Source organism: Lepidochelys kempii, chromosome 3 (assembly GCF_965140265.1).
Source record: "Lepidochelys kempii isolate rLepKem1 chromosome 3, rLepKem1.hap2, whole genome shotgun sequence".
Taxonomy (NCBI): Eukaryota; Metazoa; Chordata; order Testudines; family Cheloniidae; genus Lepidochelys; species Lepidochelys kempii.
In genome coordinates, this window is record NC_133258.1 from 130,839,750 (window position 1) to 130,865,036 (window position 25,287).

At 46.9% G+C, this 25,287-nt stretch overlaps 1 protein-coding gene across 2 annotated transcripts; it reads left to right on the plus strand.

Annotated features, from left to right (window-relative positions):
- The first annotated feature begins 5,763 nt into the window (after positions 1–5,763).
- CCSAP (centriole, cilia and spindle associated protein) lies at positions 5,764–25,045 on the plus strand. Of its 2 annotated transcripts, XR_012158145.1 has the most exons (4): positions 5,764–6,176; positions 15,933–16,201; positions 18,573–18,999; positions 20,841–20,907. XR_012158145.1 is itself a non-coding variant. In XM_073338057.1 (3 exons), the coding sequence occupies exons 1-3, from the start codon at positions 5,837–5,839 to the stop codon at positions 21,012–21,014; spliced, it is 783 nt and encodes a 260-aa protein (XP_073194158.1). In that variant the 5' UTR covers positions 5,764–5,836; the 3' UTR covers positions 21,015–25,045. The 2 variants fall into 2 exon arrangements, 1 of the variants encoding a protein (XP_073194158.1); XM_073338057.1 differs by lacking the exon at positions 18,573–18,999 and having other exon boundaries at positions 20,841–25,045.
- Positions 25,046–25,287: the final 242 nt, after the last annotated feature.

Consider the following 25,287-nt stretch of genomic DNA (forward strand, 5'->3'; position numbering starts at 1 on the left):
AGCCCAGAGCCTGCACCCAGCACCCAAACTCCCTCCCAGAGCCTGCACCCCAATCCCCTACCCCAGACCTCCTCCCGCACCCAAACTCCCTCCCAGAGCCTGCACCCCAATCCCCTACCCCAGACCACCTCCCCCACCCAAACTCCCTCCCAGAGCCTGCACCCCGTCCCCACACCCTCCTAGTCCCCAAACTCCCTCCCCGAGCCTGCACCCCCACCACCTGCCCCAGCCCAGATCCTGCACCCCAATCCCCTACCCCAGACCTCCTCCCCCACCCAAACTCCCTCCCAGAGCCTGCACCCTCTCCCCACACCTCCCCAGCCCTCAAACTTCCTCTCCGAGCCTGCACCCCCACCACCTGCCCCAGCCCAGAGCCTGCACCCAGCACCCAAACTCCCTCCCAGAGCCTGCACCCCAATCCCCTACCCCAGACCTCCTCCCCCACCCAAACTCCCTCCCAGAGCCTGCACCCCAATCCCCTACCCCAGACCACCTCCCCCACCCAAACTCCCTCCCAGAGCCTGCACCCTCTCCCCACACCTCCCCAGCCCTCAAACTTCCTCTCCGAGGCTGCACCCCGTCCCCACACCCTCCTAGTCCCCAAACTCCCTCCCCGAGCCTGCACCCCCACCACCTGCCCCAGCCCAGATCCTGCACCCCAATCCCCTTACCCCAGACCTCCTCCCCCACCCAAACTCCCTCCCCGAGCCTGCACCCCCACCACCTGCCCCAGCCCAGAGCCTGCACCCCAATCCCCTACCCCAGACCTCCTCCCCCACCCAAACTCCCTCCCAGAGCCTGCACCCTCTCCCCACACCTCCCCAGCCCTCAAACTCCCTCCCCGAGCCTGCACCCCCACCCCCACCACAGGCCCCAGCCCAGAGCCTGCACCCAGCACCCAAACTCCCTCCCAGAGCCTGCACCCCAATCCCCTACCCCAGACCTCCTCCCCCACCCAAACTCCCTCCCAGAGCCTGCACCCTCTCCCCACACCTCCCCAGCCCTCAAACTTCCTCTCCGAGCCTGCACCCCCACCACCTGCCCCAGCCCAGAGCCTGCACCCAGCACCCAAACTCCCTCCCAGAGCCTGCACCCCAATCCCCTACCCCAGACCTCCTCCCCCACCCAAACTCCCTCCCAGAGCCTGCACCCTCTCCCCACACCTCCCCAGCCCTCAAACTTCCTCTCCGAGCCTGCACCCCCACCACCTGCCCCAGCCCAGAGCCTGCACCCAGCACCCAAACTCCCTCCCAGAGCCTGCACCCCAATCCCCTACCCCAGACCTCCTCCCGCACCCAAACTCCCTCCCAGAGCCTGCACCCTCTCCCCACACCTCCTCAGCCCTCAAACTTCCTCTCCGAGCCTGCACCCCCACCACCTGCCCCAGCCCAGAGCCTGCACCCAGCACCCAAACTCCCTCCCAGAGCCTGCACCCCAATCCCCTACCCCAGACCACCTCCCCCACCCAAACTCCCTCCCAGAGCCTGCACCCCGTCCCCACACCCTCCTAGTCCCCAAACTCCCTCCCCGAGCCTGCACCCCCACCACCTGCCCCAGCCCAGAGCCTGCACCCCAATCCCCTACCCCAGACCTCCTCCCCCACCCAAACTCCCTCCCAGAGCCTGCACCCTCTCCCCACACCTCCCCAGCCCTCAAACTTCCTCTCCGAGCCTGCACCCCCACCACCTGCCCCAGCCCAGAGCCTGCACCCAGCACCCAAACTCCCTCCCAGAGCCTGCACCCCAATCCCCTACCCCAGACCACCTCCCCCACCCAAACTCCCTCCCAGAGCCTGCACCCCGTCCCCACACCCTCCTAGTCCCCAAACTCCCTCCCCGAGCCTGCACCCCCACCACCTGCCCCGGCCCAGAGCCTGCACCCCAATCCCCTACCCCAGACCTCCTCCCCCACCCAAAATCCCTCCCAGAGCCTGCACCCTCTCCCCACACCTCCCCAGCCCTCAAACTTCCTCTCCGAGCCTGCACCCCCACCACCTGCCCCAGCCCAGAGCCTGCACCCAGCACCCAAACTCCCTCCCAGAGCCTGCACCCCAATCCCCTACCCCAGACCTCCTCCCGCACCCAAACTCCCTCCCAGAGCCTGCACCCTCTCCCCACACCTCCTCAGCCCTCAAACTTCCTCTCCGAGCCTGCACCCCCACCACCTGCCCCAGCCCAGAGCCTGCACCCAGCACCCAAACTCCCTCCCAGAGCCTGCACCCCAATCCCCTACCCCAGACCACCTCCCCCACCCAAACTCCCTCCCAGAGCCTGCACCCCGTCCCCACACCCTCCTAGTCCCCAAACTCCCTCCCCGAGCCTGCACCCCCACCACCTGCCCCAGCCCAGAGCCTGCACCCCAATCCCCTACCCCAGACCTCCTCCCCCACCCAAACTCCCTCCCAGAGCCTGCACCCTCTCCCCACACCTCCCCAGCCCTCAAACTCCCTCCCCGAGCCTGCACCCCCACCACCTGCCCCAGCCCAGAGCCTGCACCCCAATCCCCTACCCCAGACCTCCTCCCCCACCCAAACTCCCTCCCAGAGCCTGCACCCTCTCCCCACACCTCCCCAGCCCTCAAACTTCCTCCCCGAGCCTGCACCCCGTCCCCACACCCTCCTAGTCCCCAAACTTCCTCCCCGAGCCTGCACCCCAATCCCCTTACCCCAGACCTCCTCCCCCACCCAAACTCCCTCCCCGAGCCTGCACCCCCACCACCTGCCCCAGCCCAGAGCCTGCACCCCAATCCTCTACCCCAGACCTCCTCCCCCACCCAAACTCCCTCCCAGAGCCTGCACCCTCTCCCCACACCTCCCCAGCCCTCAAACTCCCTCCCCGAGCCTGCACCCCCACCCCCACCACCGGCCCCAGCCCAGAGCTTGCACCCAGCACCCAAACTCCCTCCCAGAGCCTGCACCCCAATCCCCTACCCCAGACCTCCTCCCCCACCCAAACTCCCTCCCAGAGCCTGCACCCCGTCCCCACACCCTCCTAGTCCCCAAACTCCCTCCCCGAGCCTGCACCCCCACCACCTGCCCCAGCCCAGAGCCTGCACCCCAATCCCCTACCCCAGACCTCCTCCCCCACCCAAACTCCCTCCCAGAGCCTGCACCCTCTCCCCACACCTCCCCAGCCCTCAAACTTCCTCTCCGAGCCTGCACCCCCACCACCTGCCCCAGCCCAGAGCCTGCACCCAGCACCCAAACTCCCTCCCAGAGCCTGCACCCCAATCCCCTACCCCAGACCACCTCCCCCACCCAAACTCCCTCCCAGAGCCTGCACCCCGTCCCCACACCCTCCTAGTCCCCAAACTCCCTCCCCGAGCCTGCACCCCCACCACCTGCCCCAGCCCAGAGCCTGCATCCAGCACCCAAACTCCCTCCCAGAGCCTGCACCCCAATCCCCTACCCCAGACCTCCTCCCCCACCCAAACTCCCTCCCAGAGCCTTCGGCAGGTGGGGGGCGGAGTTTTGGGTGGCACGGGGGACATTATTGGCCCACTGGGAGGATTTGAGGACTGGCACTGGCCCGAAGGTAAATTGAGTCTGAGACCCCTGCCCTATGGTTTATTTTCTATTGTTTAGACCAATCCATTTTAAAATGCTACAAGCAGTGAGCCTAGGTTATTCCACAACTTAATAGGTCGTGAGGGCTTGAACTGGGAAGGAAAAAAATGTAGTGGTACTTTCCTCAAACTCCACCCCTAAAGCAAGCTCTACCTACCGCAGACACTAAAATGAGACACCACTCAGAAGATTGTGAAGATATTCAAAATAAGCTCAGTTGTGCTCTGTTGGCTTTTTGCTTCTCCTCAATGGAGTTTTGATACTAGGCAGAGCCCAATTAAGACTATGCCTGTGCGATGAGCACTTTGCTGGAATAACCATAGGGGTATACTATACCAGCAATCATACACTTCTACTGTGGATGCAGCTTGTATGAGCAAAACTGTGCTTTTGCTAGTATAATGACAGGTTTCAGAGTAGCAGCCCTGTTAGTCTGTATTTGCAAAAAGAAAAGGAGGACTTGTGGCACCTTAGAGACTAATCAATTTATTTGAGGATAAGCTTTCGTGATGCATCGGATGAAGTGAGCTGTAGCTCACGAAAGCTTATGCTCAGATAAATTGGTTAGTCTCTAAGGTGCCACAAGTACTCCTTTTTGCTAGTATAGCATACACTACACCCCTCCCAAGTGAAATAGGATATACCACAAAAAGTGTAGTTTTTCTGGTATAACTGAATGTAAAACTAGGGGCTTTTGCCAGCTTAGCTATTTTGGTAAGGGGTGTGATCTGTGACTAATTTAGCTGGTGCTGTCAAAAGTTTTCAGTGTAGACCTGACTTACATTTTAGGCAAATGCTTTAGGGTCTCCACTCACAGCATCATTGTTTCTTGTCTCCAGGGTTGCAAAAAAAATGGCTTGAAAACAATTACATTAAGTTCATAATGTTTTTTCCCCTGAGTCTGAAGGCACCCAGGAACAGCGCCCACTGAGCCAGAAAGGAAACTGTATAGCTCCACACTCAACCCCAGGGCAGGCTAGGCCCTCACTGCTCTAAGGAGGTAGAAAGGGGCTGGTTGAGGAGGACTTAGCTATCCCATTAGACTCTACAGGATCGGCTCTTACTTAGTGGGGCTCACTAGATGCCCTCCTGGGCTCCAGTCCTTCCCTTTGACCCCCACAGGGCAATTTTTTTTGATGGGGGGAAATAGTACTTTCCCAAGTGCCACTCATTCATGGCACCAAACTGAGTTGTAGATTGTGCAGATCTTCATTTCATTGTTCCCCTCCTGTCTGACATGCATTGAACAGTAGTGAAATAGTCAACACTGTTGACATTTAAAGGCAAGGCATCTCAGTTACTATCTCAAAGAGGTCAATGGAGCAGCTTAAACCTCCCAGAGCGATTGTTTCAGGCTGCCTGCAGACTCAGGCAGACATCACTGCATCCTTTACATGCTGTTCAAGTTGTAAAGGTTTTCATTGCAATCGTGAGGGCTAAAGGGTTTCATTATTATTATTATTATTAAAGTGAAAGCTGAAATTCTGGAGAAGAGGTTGGCATCATTTTTTTTTAAAGCACTGGGTTGCTGACCTGGGCCCAATTCTATCCCTGGGACTAGCGTTAATGAAAGAGTATGTTAAAAGAGGGCTGATGGGGAGACACAAAGGAGGGGGGCTGTAGATTGTACCCCATGGCCCTGGAGGGAGAGGGGCAGGTCAGGGAGGAGCCAGGCTGCCAGCTGTACTTCGCTTTTGTCTCCTGGTGCGTTGATCCGACTTTGAGCTCCAGCCCCCTCCGCTATCAAGCAGTATCAACTGCTAGTGCCCCTGGCTGCCCCTTCAGGCTCAGGGGCAGCCCCTGATCGGCAGCGGGGGGGCATCTGCCCGTGACCGTCGTCCAAGGACAGTCCCGCCTGTAACGGGGGGAGGAATGGGGGGATGCGCTGCTCCAGCCCGTACGGGGCCCAGTCGCCCCGACGCCCGCCGGGACAACAGTGTCTGCAGCCCCCATCACAGCCCTAGTAGGAGGGAAGCCCCGGCAGGGAGAACGTGCGGGGCCAGAGGCAGGTTGTAGCGTTCTCCCTCCGCCCTGTTCCACGGGGCCCCTTTGTGACGTGGATGGGGGGGGGGGGAAGAGAGAGAGAGAGAGTGTGACGCTCTGCCTCCGCGGTGATTGGCCAGAGCAGGGCAGGGGCGGGCACAGAACGTCGCTGTTTGGGTTTAAACGTTCCAGCGGGAGGGGCGGGCCTAGGCGCTGTTTGCGGCGGGAGGTGGGGGGCGGCGAAGCCGAGCGGGGTCTCTCGAGCGGGCTCCTGGGAGCGGCCCCGGCATGGTGCCCGCGCGGCCCCGCGTGAAGAGCGAGTACATGAAGCGCTTCAAGGAGCCCAAGTGGGAGTCGTGCGGCCCCTGCTACTGGGAGCTGCTGCGCTACCGCCTCAGCCGCCGCTTGCTGGAGCAGGCGCACCGGCCCTGGCTCTGGGACGGCTGGGAGCCGGGCAGCAGCGGCAGCAGCGCCGGCTCCCCCTCGCCCCCCAGCACCAGCCCCCCGGCCGCGCAGCAGCAGCAGGAGGCGGCAGAGCCAATCGCGTCCGGTCCCGGCGGCCGCAGCCGCGTTGGGGAGCCGGGAGTAGCGGGGAAGGCGAGCCTGGCGGAGCCCCTGAGCGCGGCGGGTAGGTAGCAGGCGGGGCCGGGGGCGGCGGGAGCCCGGCTCTGGAGGGGCCGCGCCCTGACTGCCCGTGGGCAGGTGCTCCCCGCCCGTGGTATCGGGCCGGGAGAGCCAGGGTGGGAGGCAGGTGTCAAACCGCCCGGCTCCCCCTCTCGGGCTGCTCCTGGGCGCGTCGGGCGGCCCCTGGGAAGCTGCCAGACTCTGCAGCTCCGTCGGCCATAGCAGCCTCCACTAGCGGGTTTCTGATTAAAATCCCCCATCGCTATCCCTGCTCTGGGTGGTGCAAGGGGAAGGCGCTTCCTGCCTTCCCTTGCTCCTGGCCTGGCTGATGTAAGACACGGGCCTTTCTGCTCGCCCGTGGGTGGGGGAGCGGAGAATCTGTTACTGTCCCCTCTGCGTCTCTCTTGTGGTGGGGCCTCCAGCCATGGTGGTCTCCGCTGTCGCTCACCGCTTTCCGCAGCAGGAGAATCATGTGATTCTTGACAGCTTGGCTGATGCCCGCAAGGCATCGCTGAAACTGATGAGGATCCGGGTCCCTTGTCACCCAAAGCAGCAAGCGCTTTCAGTGCCCCACGCAAAAGGTGCAGGAGCAAGCAAACAAAAACCAAACAACCCCAACCCTCCTGTGAATTGGTGCCCATGAATGTGGTGATTTGGTGCCCAGAGCAGCTGCCCTGTGAAGGTTTTGTTAATTTCACTATTCTTAAAGCTGTTCCTGGCTGGGGCCTGTTGGGAGGACTGCCTGTAGGCTCAGACAGATAATGCTGCTTTGGTTATGCTACGTTCCCATTTGGAAGGCTTTTTTATGACCCACGTTTTTCCTTGTAAGGCTTAAATTCTACAAGAACTGCCTGTGTAGGTCTCCCCACTTGACATAACTTTCCTGCTTGCCAAGGGTGATGCACAAATAGGTGTTTTTTTTAAGCTCCCTGGCTCAAGCGATTTCTAGTTACTTGCAGCCTCCTAACTTATTGTTGGCTTGGAAGCTAATTGGTCTAGCAGTTGACTCCTACTTTCATAATTCAATACCCTTTCGTAAGGTTTCAATACCCTTTACCTGGCTAACCAAAGAACACACTGTACCAATTTTCCACACCTTCTTGCTGGCTTTCCCCCTTGCTTCTGAGTTCAATTAAATTATAATTCTTAAAGAGCTTGGACCAAGCTACCTCTGTGCCTGCCACTTGGTTCCCAACTCTCCTCCAAGACCCCTGTGTTAATGATCTGGAAGAACCCAGAATGAAGCCACTGGTAGCTGGAGACAAAGTATTTTAGGTGCTAGTCCATTACTGTAGAACAGTTTGCCAAAGATCAGATTGTATTCTAATCTTCCCACCTTCAGAGCCTGGTGCAGGAGCAGTGTTGAAGTTTATTCCTGATAACAGAGGTGGTGATTTGGGATGGAATGGGGAAGTGCAAGTATAAGTGACTGTACCCTAGGCTCTGGTCTGCTTGAGTCTTTTATTTTTTGTTTTACCTTATTTTCAGTGTCCACATGCTACTGTGATATATTTAGAAAACTCCAAAATTAGAAATGTGGAGAGATTTTATTTAATATTGAGAATATTTTGGTTTGTGAAAACAATGAATCTTGGTGGTGTGGCACTGTAAATAATTCTTTAAAAAATCCTGTCTTTTTCTTTTGAGTCCTATCTATAATGAAGTATAGACAATCCTCTAGTTTATCCTTGCAATAATAAGACTACGAAAAACAACAGCATGGGATGTTAAATTGCATTGTATTGTATGTTTGTAGCTCAGGGAATTATATAATTCCAGATTAAGCGAATGTCTGGTATGTTTCATAAACACAATAATCTTGGAAATTGAAGCGCTCTGTGCATCATATGGGCAGCATCTGTGCACATCTTCCTGCTCTGCCCTGTTGATGTGCCTTGCGTACCCCAGAGAGGCTATTTCTAGGGCAAGTGCAGCTGATTCTCATGCTCATTCATTGCTTATGTTCTGTCAAGACTGCCAACACAGGTGCTAGTTGTGATAACCGGCTGTGTGGACCCTTGTCCACTACCAATTCTTGTCACCCAGCATTGTGTAGTAACTACTTTCAGTTATTCCTGAACTGTATTGTATTCTAGCCAGTCACACAAGTGCAAGTGTGATTCGTGCAGACACCATAGGGCCTAATCCTTGGGAGTTCCTGAGCACTAGAATCTCCCATTGCAGTGAATGGGTACCTGGCACCTACAATACAGTAACTCTTCACTTAAAGTCGTCCTGGTTAACGTTGTTTTGTTGCTGATCAATTAGGGAACATGCTTGTTTAAAGTTGTGCAATGCTCCCTTATGTCGTTTGGCAGCTGTCTGCTTTGTCCACTGCTTGCAGGAAGAGCAGCCCCTTGCAATAGCTGGTGGGGGATTGGAACCAGGGTGGACTAGCAGCCCCCCTATCAGCTCCCTGTTCCCCTAAGTTCCCTGTGCAGCAGCTGCTCAGCAGGCTATCAGTTGCCAGCAGTTTAGCTGTCCCTCCCTCCACTGCCATGTGCTGCTCTTGCCCTCTGCCTTGGAGCTGCTCCCTGGAGCCTCCTGCTTGGGGGGTGTGTGTGTGGGCGGGGGGTGGTACTAATGTCAGGGTGTCCCCCTCCTCCCTGCTCCTGCACCCAGCTTATCCCATTTCCATAGAGCAGGGGTGGGGACAGGACAGGGACCGGGCTCAGGACAGAGAGAGCTTCCTGATAGCAGCTTCTGTCTCAACTTGCTGATCTACTTAAAAAGGCAGTGTACTCAGAGTGGAGCCAGCGTAGTTAAAGGGGCAATGCGCATCTCTTTCACATGGTGTGTGTCTCTCTCTGTCTGCCATGCTGTCTCCCCTCCCTTCATTCTGCTGCCTTGTAGCTTGTGAGGCTACATTAACAACAATGGGTTAACTCTTGAGGGCTCAGCTGATTGCTAGTTCATAATTTAGCACTAAGGCACCTCCTGGGAAATATCCCACCCTCTGACTTCACCTCCTCAACCAAGCTTCACAATCATCGTCGCTGTGTACAGTATTAAATTGCTTAAAAATTGTGTGTATGTATGTGTCTTTTGTCTGGTGAAAATTTTTTCCCTGGAACCTAACTCCCCCTATTTACATGAATTCTTATGGGGAAATTGGATTCGTTTAACATCATTTTGCTTAAAGTCACATTTTTCAGAAACATGACTACAACGTTAAGCGAGGAGTTACTGTGCCTCAAAGTCGGACTCTGACAGATCTACAATATAATAACATGTAAATTAAGTAAAAATATGAAACTCAAAATAGAAGATGTGATAAGCAGTCATACTATGTATATGGATGTATTAGGGCATCTATACTATTAAGTGCTTTGTGAGGTGAAACGCTTTAACCACAGAAGTTCCACGTATTCCTTTTAACACCACTATTCTTGCAGCATTTTTTGTAAAGTGAATATGGTATTGAAGTACCAGGTACATTGATGACTGTAAATCACGTGTTGTGATGACCCTGGCTAGTGGGAAACTGTAACTGCGGCATTTGTGGAGTATCTTTAAAGAAACAAACTCTTCTCCTGATTCACAGCTACTTATGTAAATTGTTGCTATGGTATCCGTGTATCTTTAAAATTACATAAGCAGGTTCTGTGGCAAAAAGCAGCAGCAAGGAAAGCTACATGCTAGTTACTGGAGTTCTGAGAACATTGTATCTTTAGAGTATCTCTATGCCACATACCACCATCAATGGTGTGTGTAGCTATGTGCTGTTGTGAAATCAGGCTGTGTTGACACTACCGTGTGTACCTACGCATGACAGTAAAAGGCTCTGGTATGGGGAGGCAGTGAGGAAAAACTCTGGTAGAGGGGAGCTGCCAGAGCCTTACCCCGTGGCTGGAGCCTTTCCCTGTGGCAGGGAGCTGCTAGAGTTTTTCCCCACAGCAGGGGAGTGACAGAATAAGTACATATATGTAGATCTCCCTCGCTGATGTGGGTAACTGTCTACACTTTTTGGCCCGAGGGCCACATCAGGATTCTGAAACGGTATGGAGGGCCCAATAGGGAAGGCTGTGCCTTCCCAAACAGCCTGGCCCCGCCCCCTCCCACTTCCCATCCCCTGACTGCTGCCCTCAGAACCTCTGACCCATCCAACCCTGCTCCTTGTCCCCTGACCACCCCCCGATCCCACCCTCTATCCAACTCCCCCTGCTCCCTGTCTTCTGACCACACGTGTGCCACTTCCCCCCCCCCCGCAGAAATGCCGACTGCCCCCCAGGGCCTCCTGCCCCTTATCCAACCCTGCCTCCCTCTGCTTCCCACCCCCTAACCATGCCGCTCAGAGCAGCAGGACGGGCTTATTGGAAAGCCTGGGACGTGGGCGGGCACAAGCAGCACTACAGGCATGGTGGGCCAGAGCGCTGTCCACACAGCGGCATGGCTGTGGGGGAGAAGGAACAGCCGGGGAGGGGCCAGGGCTGGCCTCCCCGGCTGGGAGCTCAAATGCCAGGTAGGACGGTCCCATGGGCTGGATGTGGCCCGCGGGCTGTAGTTTTCCCACCTCTGATCTACACGATATCCAAGGGTTGCTTAGCCAGGACATGAATGCTTTGGCTACTTACACTAAGTGAATCTAAAATAGTGGCCACAACTTTCCATCATCAGACCAATCAGCCCCTTACAATCTGTGTTGAGGATTGTTCATTCCCTTTCCAGCCGGTTGACACCCATTTAGGAGTCAAATTGCACCATAGTCTAACATATCGTTCCCATCTAGAACACTTAAAGAAAAGATCTCCTCCTGCACTGCCTTGATCCAGAAGCTAGCAGGAACGTCCTGGGGAGCAGAGGCAAATATTCTACAAACATCAGTCTTAGCGCTGATATTTGTTCCAATGGAATACTTTGCTGCAATGTAGTGCAGAAGTTGGTATACACATCTTGTTAATTTAGAGGTGCACGCAGCCCTACATTAACATCTAATTTATGTTTTGGGGAACTATATGAACCAACACTTTGAGATGCCATCACCTTAAAACTGCTTGGAGGGCTTTTGAGTGATGAAAACAACCTGTCACACGAGGCTGACATGATGCAAATAAGCAACACACACTTCTCACAAGATGTGCTGGTTTCCAGAAAAACACACCCCTATGGTTCCTGCTAACTTGCCATGACTGACTACATGACATCCTTTTGTGGCAACTGTTCATGCACTCATGAGCCTTAGCAAGAGAATCTGAAACATAATTTTTCAAATGAGATTTTTAGCATCTCGATAAAGGCAGAATAAGTTGTTTGTGCGTGTGTTTTTTTTTGTTTAAGGAAAAGTCCCTCTTCTCTGGTCATACTGTGAACTGTTATGCTGGGTATTTTCAAAGCACAAGGAGAGGAAAATTTATGAAGAGGTAGTATCTACACTTTCCAGTCACTTCTCTTGAACAATTTAATTAGAAGTTCTGTGTGGGTAGCTAAATATCAGCATTTTCTTTACTTAGCTCTTCCAAGCTTTGTGACTGACATCCACCCACACACTGCAGTTATATGATAGGGTCTTACAAGAAGATGTGCTTGTTTATCATGTACTATGCATTTCTCTTTTTTTTTTAATTTTTGTTTAAGAGCTAAGACTGCAACTTTATTCATTAGTTTAATTTTGTACTAAAAATCTTGTGCCTTTTTTTGTATGGCTATTGTGAGATTTGTGCATTGCTTGTGGTTAGCACTTCTTGTTCTAATTTAGGAATATTTCACTGTTGCAGCGACACTTATGGGGACTACTGCTTCTTCCTTGGTCCTTTTGTGTAGCAGTCTTTCCTGAAGAAATAAGTCCTATTTAGATTTCAGTGCTGGTTAGTGCACGTCTTACAACTTATCGCATAGAAAGTTGTCACACAGGCTTATGTTCATTTGGAAGGGAGCCACTTAACACAAGAGTTGGAGTGCCAAATAAAGATTCCTTCTGCATGGCCTTTGTCAACTAACTTGAAAACTGTTTCTTTCCTTAACATGGTCTGCATCCACATTACACGTTCTATAGAATCATAGAAATGTGGGGCTGGAAGGGATCTGTCATTTAGTTCAGCCCCTTGTGCTGAGGCAGGATCAAGTATACCTAGACTATTTCTGACAGATGTTTGTCTAACCTGTTCATTAAAAACGCCAATGACTGGAATTCCACAACCTCCTTTAGAAGACTATTCCAATGTTTAACTTCCCTTCTAGTTATAAAGATTTTCCTAATAGCTAACCTAAATATCCCTTGCTGCAGATTAAGCCCATTACTTCTCGTCCCAAGGGGGGAGGGATAGCTCAGTGGTTTGAGCATTGGCTTGCTTAAACCCAGGGTTGTGAGTTCAATCCTTGAGGGGGCCATTTAGGGATCTGGGGCAAAAATTGGGGATTGGTCCTGCTTTGAGCAGGAGGTTGGACTAGATTTCCTGAGGTCCCTTCCAACCCTGATATTCTATGATTCTATCTTCAGTGGACATGGAGATCAATTGATCAACAGCTGTTAGCGTATTTGAAGACTTATCAGGTCCTCACTCAGTTGTCTTCTCTCCAGATTAAACGTGCCCAGGTTTTAAACATTTCCTCATAGGTCAGGTTTTCTAAAGCCTTTATCACTTTTTTGCTAATCACCTCTGGACTCTCTCCAATTTTTCCATATCTATCTTAGTGTGGCCCCCAGAACTGGATACAGTACTCCAGTGCTAAGCAGGCAGCTACCTCCCATGTCTTACTTACACACACACACACCTGTTAGTACATCCCAGAATATAAACCACTTTAGCAACTGCACCACACTGACTCATTAGATACAGGTCATAAACAAGGTTCTGGTGTGGAGGTGTTGATGGCACTGATGGATACAGATTGATGGCTCACTTTTCATCCTCCTTAAAGAATCCCCTGTTGCCTCCTACAACATATGGATGTGTTAACATGAGGACTCGGTTTTATTAAGTGTAATTTTTACTGGTGCAGGTTCTTGTGCAGACAAGGCCTGTGCTGGAGAATTATTCAAATGCTGTGTAGCTGTAGTGTGACCCAATTCACAGTCAAGTGGCTTAAAGAGGTGTTGACCTGATGATAGCACTGTGCTGGAGAAGAGGCAGGGAAGAATGACTGCTGTTGACTGTGGGAATTGCACTCTACAGACTCTGCATCCTGTACTCCATGTGTATGGAGGATATTCTTTCTCTCACCCCTACCTTCTTGTAGTCTTCCATGCTGCCCTTTTGTTTGTGAAGCTTTGCAGGCAAGTATATTACTGAATCTGTTTCTTCTTTTGGTAACTTTCTTAAATTCCCCCTCCGCACCCCCCAACCCCCGTTGACTTCCCCAGTCCACTAGCTACTCCAACCTCAAGCTAGATGAATTTTCCCATTTCACATGGTGTTTAAAAGTGCTAAGAAATAGTAATAATTGGACACCATATGTTTGCATATGCTATCCCACTTCCCAGGCAATTCATCTCTATTGGCTACAGAATTTGTGTTCTTAATTTTCATAGTGGGCAGATGGTGTCTTTGAAAAAGCTGGCAAGCTGTGGTGACAACCTATGGCCAAAACCACCAAGCCTAAAAATAACGTTGACTATTTCCTCTTACGTGACTGCCTTTTCCTGCGCTAGCTAAGTACCCAAACTGTACTAGAGTTTACATGCTCAGTGAAATCATAAGCTTGCTTTTGAAAGTTGGGTCCAATAGGAGCTCTGCCTAAACTATGGTTGAAGGTAAAGAGATACCCATACACATTTTAAAGCCAAAATACTCCATTAAATTTTCTGATCTCGATGAATTTTTTTTATTGGCTTGCTCGCACCTCCTGATTTGAGGGTAGATCTCTGTGCATAGTGTTGGCATCTGGAGAACGGGAATGGAAGGCAAGCTCCCAGTCTGCTCTACAGCGCAAACCTGGCATAAGTTCATGAGTCTTGGGGTGAGGGATGTATGTGCCACTGCCCACCAGGTGCCATTGTGGAGTTTAAAACTGGATGCTTGGGGGTAGGGGGTTAGCTTGCATTTGGGCATAGAGACCACCAGCATGATAGCAGTACTTTGATTTACATTGTGATCACTGTGTCTTCATAACAGAAAAATGACTTTTATTTAAAGTAGAACTCGCAGAATAGTCTGTTCTAAGGTCCTTTCATAATCTCCTCTTGTGCCCTAATATTTTTGTCATTAACTTTTAAAACCGTTTGGCTTTTACTGTAAATTTCAAAGAAATTTTCATTATACATATTTGTTACTGGTCTGGGCAAAATATAACAACTCAAGGCAGGGAGAACTACACAAGGATTTTTTGGGGGGGGAGGGTTCATTTTCTGGGATGGAAATGGTTTTGTTTTCTTACAAGAAAGAGGGAAGCCTTCTGGCATTTGAGCAAACTTTCTAACAGTTAATTCATCTGTGTACTGTGAACCAGGGGTCTGTGTCACAGATAGAACCTTGAAAGGCCCTTCTTGAACGCACGTAGAACGCTCTTTGGAACTGTGCTGACCAGGCTGGGGAGAAATCCTAGTGTCCACTCAGGACGAGTATCGAACTGCTTTTCTAAAGTGTCACTTTTCCTTCCCACTGTGCATGGTCAACGGATGGGTAACATCAGGGACAACAGCAATGAGTTGGCAGTCTGAGTGGGGGATGTCTGAGAGGAAGTGGAGCACAATAAACAGCTGTGGAGGTGGAAGAATGAGGTGAACACTAGAGCAGAGCTGCCAATTAGAGTGGAGTATGATGGAGCAGTGTACACAGTTGGGCATGCTGGAGGCTGGGGCTCAGTTTGAATGTTCGTGATCCGATGGAGGTAGGGGAGAATGAGCATAGACTTTCTAACTAAGCTCAGGTAATCTGAAGGCAAGGGATAGTCTAACTTTTCTTGCAAAGGCAGGTTGTGAAACTAAATAAAACTTGATTTTCAGGAGCAAGATGGCTTCTCTAACACTGAAGTCCTGCAGTGCTGGACAGTTGAATTTGCTGGCCATTCTTTTGATTCCATATTAAGTACACTTGTGTAAAATAATTTACTTAAAACGTCATCAGCAAAAAGAGAACAAACCCTCAAATACCTGGGGAAAAATATAACCCTGTTGACTTTTGGTGTTTTGAAAGGAATCTGCAGAAAGCAGTATTATAGGCTCTGCGTCAAGCATGGCACAGTGTGTTAAGTGGGACACTTACAGAAAGCTATTTTGGGAAGCGTTTTTTCCCATGGAAATATCAGCAGGATACAGTTGGCAAAAGTGTGTAATCAGGAAACACGAAAGCTTTCACATGAGGAAGCCCAAATTAAGCGTGAGGTCCTGTTTCACATACTCTGATCAAATCTGTCGCTATCTTCAGTGTGCCTGGTAGAGTTTAAATGCCATATGTCCACATATTTGTTAACTACTTGAAAAAAGTTGCAAGAAGATGGAATAGGTAGGCTAGGGAGTCGGTGGAAATGCTGCTGATAGACTGAGTACCGTGACAGCCGTCAAGTGCTGCTAGGTGGCTTTGGTCACGCGCTTATATTGAATGCACTTGTTTTAAGTATTTGATACTTGATGTCCAAAACTACAAAATGACTAGCATACTCCTTATGCCAGTCTGACACTAATGAGGGGAAGATGTTTTGTATAAATGAGACTTAATGGGGGTGTATCTGCAGTCATGCAACTGCAGACTGTTCCTTTTTATCTTTCAATACAACTTCAAGAAGAGATGATTTTTTTTTTTAACTGTTGTTCAGGCATGTATATATATGCAGTCTTTGTCGCTAAATGTTTTAAAGTCAAACTGCTTTCTTATTTTCTCCTTAGAGAAAGAAACAGAGGGAGACAACCAAGAAAAAGATGCAGAACAGACTTTGGTAAAAGAAACTGACAAATCAACCAGCCGTACAGGACAACATCCAAGTCGAAGTGCCTTGTCCAGTCAGAAAGATCGAAGATCAGCTAAAAGTCCTCAAAGGACAGATGCAGCAAAGGAGCATAAACATCCATTTGCTTTATATGGCTGGGGAGAAAAACGTACAGATACAGGGAGCCAGAAAACTCACAACGTCTGTGCTTCTGCTTCAGCACATGAAGTAAGCAAAACATTCAAATATTTTTTTACAGTTTAGTTTCCCCCACATCTATAGAGAAAGAGGAATAATACTGATTATCCATAAATAAAATTCACTATCCTCTTATTGTTACTAGTTACCAATGTTATAATCTTCTTTAACCTGCATCCAGGACTTCTTTGGGGCATTAATGTCTTGAAAAGTTTTCCTCGCTTAGTTGTGCTATGCTATTTTGTCACTCTGTATTAGTCAGAAGGAATGACACTTTGGGAGTGGTGGACTGGGAGACACTAGATTTGAAATACCTAAATTCTCTAGAGCTCCAGGCTTGAATCCTACAGGACTCACTTGGACTTATCTTTTCCAAGTTTAGGAAAATTGAGTTCTGTGTAACGTGTTCTTTCAGTTAAACAGTAGGTGTCCCCTGCCCTATGAATGCAACGTTAAGGCTTAAGAAGCAAAAAATCAGTCACTTCCTAAAAATATTTGGGTGCCCACTTGCACATCCTGCAGGCCTGACTGTCAGGTAGTGTTAAGTACCCACCCTCTGAAACTCAGGTTGTTGAGGTGACAAACTGGGCATCTAAAAACATAGGCACCCAAAATCACTGATTGCTTTAGGAAAATCTTGTCCTAAGGACATCAGAATGGCTCTTCTAATAGATGCCTTTCCTTTCATTGGCTTTCACCTTTTGCCCCAGTGTGTAAATGCATACATTCTTTATATACATTTCAATTCAAACTCTAAGGTTGGAGTCATACCAATGGTTTGGGTGCACGGTACGTTTAAAGAATGTTAGAATTTAAAAAACTCCAGGAAATTCAGTTAAGGTTGCACTCTTCAAACAAGGAACACAACCTACCTTAATTCTACCCTGAAGAAAATCAAATTCACAATCAAGGCTTTATTTCAGTGATGACCACAAGAACTAAAATGCTTTGGTCTTAACTGTAGTGGTTGTGCCACTCTGTCATACAGTACATAATTTATAAACTCCTTCCTAGACAAATAATATAGTGAACGCACATCCCATCCCAACCCTCCCCTCCCTTCCCCTCTTCATTAAGGGCCTGCTCCTGTGAGATGCTGAAGATGGGGTCCTGTTATCTATGTAGATGTCAATTATCTGTCATTGGACATGATAATGTCTCATTATAGAACTTGGGTGGGGAGAGCAACTGCTTATGAAGAATCAAAGTCTCCTGTCTGAAGAATCCAAATGAACTTGGACCAATACTTTGGTCCCATCACTAATGTTTCAAGCAAACAGATTACTTCTACTGTAAGAAAACTAGTGAATAAATCTGTAGCTGGTTTTGGTTGGATCTAAGAATACTGCTGCAGCCTACCCGAGTGTAGACACAGCCTGTGCTGACAAGTTTTTATGCTGGTATGGGAACACCCCCACCCAAATGATGATAGCTATGCCAACAGAAACACGCTTCTGTCAGTACAGCTGTGTCTATACCGGGGCTTTTGTCTGCATATCTGGTCAATCAGGGGTGTGGTTTTTTCACACCCCCTGACTGACATAGATGTGCAGATAGAAGCTTTAAATGTCCCCTAATTTCTAAACTGCCAATCGCTTTGAAAGGTTCCAGACTAAATGACCCCTTGGTGCAGCCTCTGATTAATGCATAGTTCTTTTTTTTTTTTTTTTTTTTCCAGTAGTGCTGAAATAAGACAAAGTGGATGAAATAAATGTACCCCCACGGTCTGAACTCCATAACTGAAAGTCGATCAGAAGTGGGCAGTTAGCAGCAAGTGTCCCAAAGCAAACAGACAGGTAGACAAGCTCAAGCCTAGAAATAAGTGGCTCAGCTATTGATGAGTGAATCCCTCTGCGTCAGTCCCTTGGAAGCTGAGTAACATTATGAAGTTGTAAATGTTGAACCTGATAGTATTGCTGGATAGTAAAATATTATTATGTCTGAAGAACAACTCATTATTCCAAAATGGTGACACTTCTGACTGTTGTAACACACTATCTTACAGAATGGCTGACCTTGACCTTGTTTGGGCCTGAGCCCTTTATTCCTTGTTCACCCAAAACTCCTGCTCAAGTCAACGGGTGTGTTTTGGTGCACAAAGACTAGGTTTTACATCATCGTAGTATGTCAAGTCCTGATGTCCCATGACAGTGGACCAAGGGTATGGCTATGCTGCATAGCACACCTGGGTCTTTGGGACCCATTCTTTCCAAGCTCTCACGCAAATGTCCACATTGCATTGCTATGCGAGTCTCTCAGGCATGCTGATGCATCCACACTGCATACAGAGACCAGAGTTAGACCAGAGTCAGACATTGAGGTTTCTGGGGCATATCCCAGGTTTCTCAGCACCCTAGGTAGCTACAGACACTCTAGGGCTTGGGTCATTTATGTATTGCAGGAGAACGTCTCTGCCCATCCTGTGGAACTTGACTGGAGCCTACCAATGCATTCAGGCAAGCCATTTGGGTCTGCAACTTGGATCCAGCACTGGAGGAAGACCTTCTCCAGCTCACACTCTCTCCTATTTTGGGAATTGGGCAGAGTATCTGAGATACACTGATGGATGTTTTGGCAGCGGTAATTGTCCTACTGATGGCATCTCTTGGCAGAGGGTCACAGATATGGCAGCTGCAACCTGACTGAAGCTGCTCATGCCTATTGTCATAGTCGCAGATTACCCATATGTAGGCTGATCCTTCTGGAGCAGGACTACAAGCACGGATTGGTGGGATCACATCATGCAGACCTGGGATGACTAGCTTTTCTTCCAGAACTCTTCATGAAAAAGCAGATGTTTCTGAAGGCTTATGATCAAACAGCTGCAAGTGGGTAGTGGTTTGTGCAGCTGCATAATCTCTCTACATACAAGGCCTTTATGTACAGTCATGTTGCCTTTTAATTAGGTGTAACTATTGCCACTTAGATCTGCTGGGATATGGTATCACTTTGTTCTTGAATACATGTGTTCCAGAACCATAGTTCCACAGGTTTTTGGGATGGGGAGGAGGCTGACTATGACCAATGCCACTGAAAATAGGTGCAAATGTGTATTTTATTGCATAGCAGCCTGCATGATCCCCCAAATCAACTTTTTGGAAGTCCACATATTAATCATTCTTAATATAAAAAAGGCTTGCTTGTTTTTTCTCTTCTACAGCATGTTCCTTAGTCTATCCTGTAGAATGTAGAACCTTATTAGGCTAATCTTGGGGTACTCATGGATGCTGGCCAAATTATGGAGATGCTGGTTGTGAGTCCATAGTTAAGGTTGAGTTCTGTCTTGCTCTTACACTGAGATTATCTTTGATTTGTGAAAAATGCTCTGAGCCTATAGCACTCAAGTATACCATGACATTCTTTTAAAATGTACAAGCAAATCAGTTAGTTTGAGTTTTAAAATTAACTACAGCAAAAATTTCTTAGGACCCACTGTTAGTCTTTCTTTTTTCCTGAATGATGTTAGGAATAGAATAACACTCTTAATTTTCCATATAGTTAAAGCTCATGGAAATCTTGTGCATAATTATATTTGAAGAAATTAAGCTGTAATTAAGCTACATTTAATTACCGTATCTAACTGTTATGATTCTACAGGGTCAGTTCAACAGCTCAAGGGACTCTGAAGTGGGGCCGTTCACACTGGCTGCAACTCAAGCCAACCGTCAGCCTTACTCTACAGTTTACTTGCATGCGATCATTCTATTGATTGTATTGACTCATTAGTATGAGGGAGACTTGACACCTCCTCCTTCAAGGTTCTCCAACAGCCTACTAACTTGGGCGTCAGTGTTTGAAAGGTTCCCTAGGGCTCTGCTATGCACAGAAGGAGCACTGTTGGGATAACTGAGGAAGGAGTGCAGGCCCAGATGTTGGGACTTGGGGGCTCGCTCCCATTTCTCTCACTTAGATACTTTTGGTCTCCCAAACACTGCCCTTTAAACCAATATGTCAGTTGCAAACTAAGGATCAATTTTGTAAGTACAGTATGCTTTGAACGTTAAGGACTGCTGTGGTGTACTGGTGAAGCTGCCCTTAAGTTAAAATAAAAATAAGCTTGTTAATTCATCTTCAGATCAATAGAAATATCTTATGATTGCATTCTTTTGGGTTTTGGTATTTACGTATGAATTTTTAAAAACGAAAATTTCCAAAAGGAAGGGGAAAATTAAGTTAAAGATATACTCGACTGTAACTGTATTTTAAGGGTAAGATAAAATTACAGGGGTGTTGTAATTCTTAAAAAAAAGCACTGCAAATGCAGGAAATTCAGTTAGGATTACGCGTCACAGATTCAAACATGTTAAGGTATGGAAATGCAAACTCAAAGCTACCAAGCAACCTCAACTCTACCTTGGAGTGAAATCATGAAGGGAGGAAAAAGAGTGAGGGTGGAAATCCCAATTGTTTTGTAAAGTTCAGTTTAATCTAATCTGAGACCACAAACACTAAAATACCTCCCTTTTGTGATTAGTGGCAGCAACATATTTACCCCAGGCTGTTCTATAATCTCTTTGGAATCCTGTAGTAATGGGGAATCAAATTGTTCCCTTGTTGGCTTGGGGAGTGAAGGTTGAGGATAAATTTTTAAACAACTTTGTTTTCTTGAATAAAAATTAGACTTCTTACTTTTTCCACAAAATTGACTGTAATTCTAAATTCTTGATAGATTCATGAGTCTGCACTACGAGCAAAGAACAGAAGGCAAGTGGAGAAAAGGAAATTGTCTCAAAGGCGAGTGCACTCTACAGATGTGGATCAAACCTGGAGAGTAAAGCCTTCCCCGCCAGATAATCCCTGGATGACAGAGTACATGAGATGCTACTCGGCAAGAGCTCGGTGAATCAAACCTTGCTTGGACATCTCTCAAATATTTATATTAAATCAGGACATTGGTGCAAACTACTTATGCAAGGTTTTTATAGGGGGTTTCCAGCAGTCTGTTACAATGTTTGTTTGTATTTTGGCTACCTACCTCATCAGTAGAGCGTAGAGCTGGAGCCATAACATTTGAAGATGTTTTTAAATATAGTTCCTTAAATTTTTAAATATTTCTCCTTTTCTGAAGTCTTTTTAAGAGGCATTTCAATGAACCTTTTGAGACAATTTCAAAATACTGAAAGTCTAAGTGAATTTTTACAAAATCTTTTATAGAATTGGTTCATTTCACAAACTTTCAACTGCCCCTATAAAAAGACCCCCCCCCTTTTTTGACTCCCAAATCATGTGATCATAGTGATGTGTTGGAAACCTTTCGTAGGGTGTGATGTATGTTGCATTGCATTATTTAAAATACTTGATTCAACATGTCCAAAATACCATGTAGACTCCAATATCTAACCTGGAAGCTAGTGGCTCTGGTACACAATAATCTGAGACCCAATGAATACTGGGCTCATGAAAACAGCTGTTAGGGATTGTCTATTATATAGTGGAGACTTTTTTAAATACTTGATATTTGTCTAAACTTTCAGTAATTAGTGAATCATGCAGATATTCTTCAATTGAGTTTCATTGCTGTTTTTTAAAATGTCAGTGGAATAGATTAATATGATCTAGTTATTGTGGTGACTTATTTTCCAAGTGAGAAGTCACAGGATTAATTTGCGATTACTGTGACTATTACACCAAATGATGGATGTTGACAATCATTATCTGATGGCTGTTGGTCAATAGACAGTTGCTTGCTGTACCAGTCTTGACCTGATACCATCATACTGAGTTAGTAAAAACACCCATTTTGTGCTTAATTATTTCAATACCAGCCTCTCAATGAAGACTGTATATATTTCAAAATACACTTCATTGACCAGACACCAGCCAATTCATTAGTCTTGTTTATTTTTAACGTTTGTATCTGGAGAGTGGAGAGAGTATTTCACTGGTATGCATTCCATTTGGTTTAGTATGGTTAATAATACTTTGAGGTTTTAGATTTGCAGAACAATTTTGATAAACATTTGCAAATGAAGTTTTCATGGGGTCATATCTGTCCTGGAGGCGCATTCGTAACTCCCTACCAAGGGGAAAGGAAAACAAACTCCTTAGTAACTGGAGACTAATGAAATCTCTTGACTATTTTTACTTGGTGGATCTGTTTTTTGTACAATGTAGGACTGCCAGTAATTGAGGTTGGCTCCTCAATTTGTTTCTTTACTCAGTAGTTCTAAATGGAATTTTTAGTTTTGTAGTAAATGTGAGCTTAAACAGATCCTTGCAATAGTTAGTTGCACGCTTTTTGAGATCTCTTTGAAGTGCGGTGGTGGTAATGTAATAGTTCTGAGGTTCATTCTTTTACAGGCTGCTTTGGAATCACTGACCGCTTTTGACATAGCTTGATTACACTTAACATTTCAGATTGTTTTAAACAAAACTTTTAAAATCTGTTATGAGAAATGTTATGCCCCTATTATTGGAAGTGTTGTAACTGTGTGCTTAATGCATTTGAGCAGTCTGCTTAACTTCACTGTAGTGAAATGCAGAAAGTAAAGTAAACAAATGGCAATAAGTAAACTGGAATCCAAAAATCTAAGGTTAGTAGTAATATAGGAGTTGGTGTGACTCAGTCTAGAATAGTCAGGCTTTCCTCAATGAAAGGCTGGCTGAAACTAGCCAAATTGAAAGCCATGCTTGCTCAGTAATATTTAAGTTTAAATGGTTACTATTAGGCTAAATAATATTTTGAAAGTTGTATGTCACTGAGGCCAGAGATAATTAAAACTAACTTATTAAATCCTCCTGTATTTTAATAACACTAAGACATGGCCTCATTTTCTGGCTTTAAAAACTTTTCACTTACAATAGAATTACAAAAAGGAATCAAAACACCTAATAGATTTTATACAACTTTCTAAAAGCCTAGCCTTCTAAAACTAGTCACTAAAGGGTTTTTTAATAGACGCACCATTTGCTTACAATTGAAAATATTCTGTAACTTTATTTGTGGCCAGTAACATTGACTAAAATTGAGCTGCTTAGTAGATCTCCCTTCCTCCAGATCAGTGCACAGTATTGAGGCCATCCTAGTCCACTGCATGTCAAATTTTTAACTTAACTTGACATCTTTCCACTATCTGGGGCCTAGTTTACTTTCCCTCAAGATACAGCTGCTGAAAACATGGTCTAGTTCCAAATGCCCTCTTCTGTTCTCAGGGTTAATTTATCTCCCCGCAGACAGCAGCACAGAAGCTCCAATAGCCCTATACTAACAACTGCATTGGATAAACAAAAGTGGTGGTGCCCGTTTCTCCACTGCCTTCTCTAAAAACTGCTTTTACTCAGAACATTGGGTGCATCTCTGGCTTTGCTGGAATATTCTGAAGTACCTAATGTTCAGTCTTTTTGTTCCATACTTTCAGTGCAGATATCAAATCAGCCAAACTACTGCCTTGGTCTTCTAGTATTTAAAGATTCAGTAGATTTGTTTAAATATCCTATATAAGGTTTATGCCCTACCTAAGCTACAGCATCAGTTTCTCTTCGTTGACTTTTTTTTTTAAAGGGCTTGTTCTGTTTTCACCCTCTGGCCAAGTTCGTTTTGACAGGAACAGCTGTTGGCTAACTTGCTAAAAGGCAGTAGTGTCACAAAATCAGGTCGTATGCCTGTCAGTTGGATGGTTCTGCAGTACAAGGCTGTGGCTAAAAACGGCACTGAATTATGTGCATTGACTGACATTTTGGTAACTCAGGTAAAGCCTGAGTTGAGAGGCAGGTTTTTCCTGAAGACTTTTTTTTTAATTGGGAAAGCTGCTGATCCTTCTCTGACTCTTCAAGATAACCTTTTGAAAATAAACACATCAGTCACAACACTTGCGGCCTGCATTAGAGATGGATTCGCTGAAGCACTCTCTCTTAGATGAGAAACTTAAAAACATCTAGCTAGACTAAATGTCCCAACCTTCTGTTTAGAGGAGACAGAAGCTTGTCTTGCACTGAGTTGATTTTAAAGAAAAAGTAAATCTACCAGCTTAATGAACCCTCGTTTTGAAGACAAGACTTGTGTTTATTATACTTTGTGGTAAATATTTCATAGTATTTTTGCTAAGTCTTCACTAAAACTCTGAAGGGTGTCCCTTCATTCACCAGATACTTAACAGCATTATGTGACACTCAATAGATTTCACTAATACAATGCTGCAGTTTGTCAACTTCACAAGTTCTATGAAGACTAGTTTGGTGTACTTTGTGTACAGTGTTGCAATGAAAACTGTAAAAGAATGGCTTTATACAATAGAGTAGCATGCTTGTGTTGAATCATGCTGTCACATCTTCCTTGCATCCTGTAATTATCTAAATTTCAGTGTAAGATGCTGAAAGGTACATTGTCTAGCTGTAGAGCCAAATTTGACTTATAATGAACAGTCTTGTATTCCTAGTAACTTGTTTTGATCCACTTTAATTGAGGCAGCAGCTGTACACCATCCAATTTTTCATCCTGGCAAAAGTACATCTGTCTTTAAATATATAAATTTTATAATGTAATGCACCAGCATTGAAAGTCTCTCTGAGTTGGACAAATGGTTATAGTGACCACAAGTTGTTAATCTGAGGATCTACGTGCAATGAATTGTTGGTTTCAGTCCATTCCTAGATCACTCAGCAGCAAAGCCATAAATGGAGCCTGACCCTCAACTCTACAGTTAGCTCCTCTAAAAATAGGGGTAGAAGGAGGGAAAGCTGCCTCATGCTGTTTTGTTAGCTTTTGTGAGCACTGAATTCACTTTAAGAACTATAGGGAAAATACCATCTAAGCTTGAAGCAATATGTGACTTTTTTTAGAATGTTTTTAAACAGTATTTTGTTTTTAGAGCTTCTGTATTTGTATTTAACACTATGTCAACTTGTACATGTGAATAAAACTGAGTGATTGTTAAATGGCTTAGACTCTGATTTAAACAGTGTAACAGCCGTGTTAGTCTGTATTCGCAAAAAGAAAAGGAGTATTTGTGGCACCTTAGAGACTAACCAATTTATCTGAGCATAAGCTTTCGTGAGCTACAGCTTACTTCATCGGATGTATACTGTGGAAAGTGTAGAAGATCTTTTTATATACACACAAAGCATGAAAAAATATTTCCCCCCCTCCCCACTCTCCTGCTGGTAATAGCTTATCTAAA

Bases quoted from the DNA above. Each gene is read 5' to 3' on its own strand.
- CCSAP (XM_073338057.1), top strand. From the start codon at position 5,837: ATGGTGCCCGCGCGGCCCCGCGTGAAGAGCGAGTACATGAAGCGCTTC. The intron at 6,177-15,932 runs GTAGGTAGCAGG...TTTTCTCCTTAG, and splicing joins GGAGCCCCTGAGCGCGGCGG to AGAAAGAAACAGAGGGAGAC. The intron at 16,202-20,840 runs GTAAGCAAAACA...AATTCTTGATAG, and splicing joins CTTCTGCTTCAGCACATGAA to ATTCATGAGTCTGCACTACG.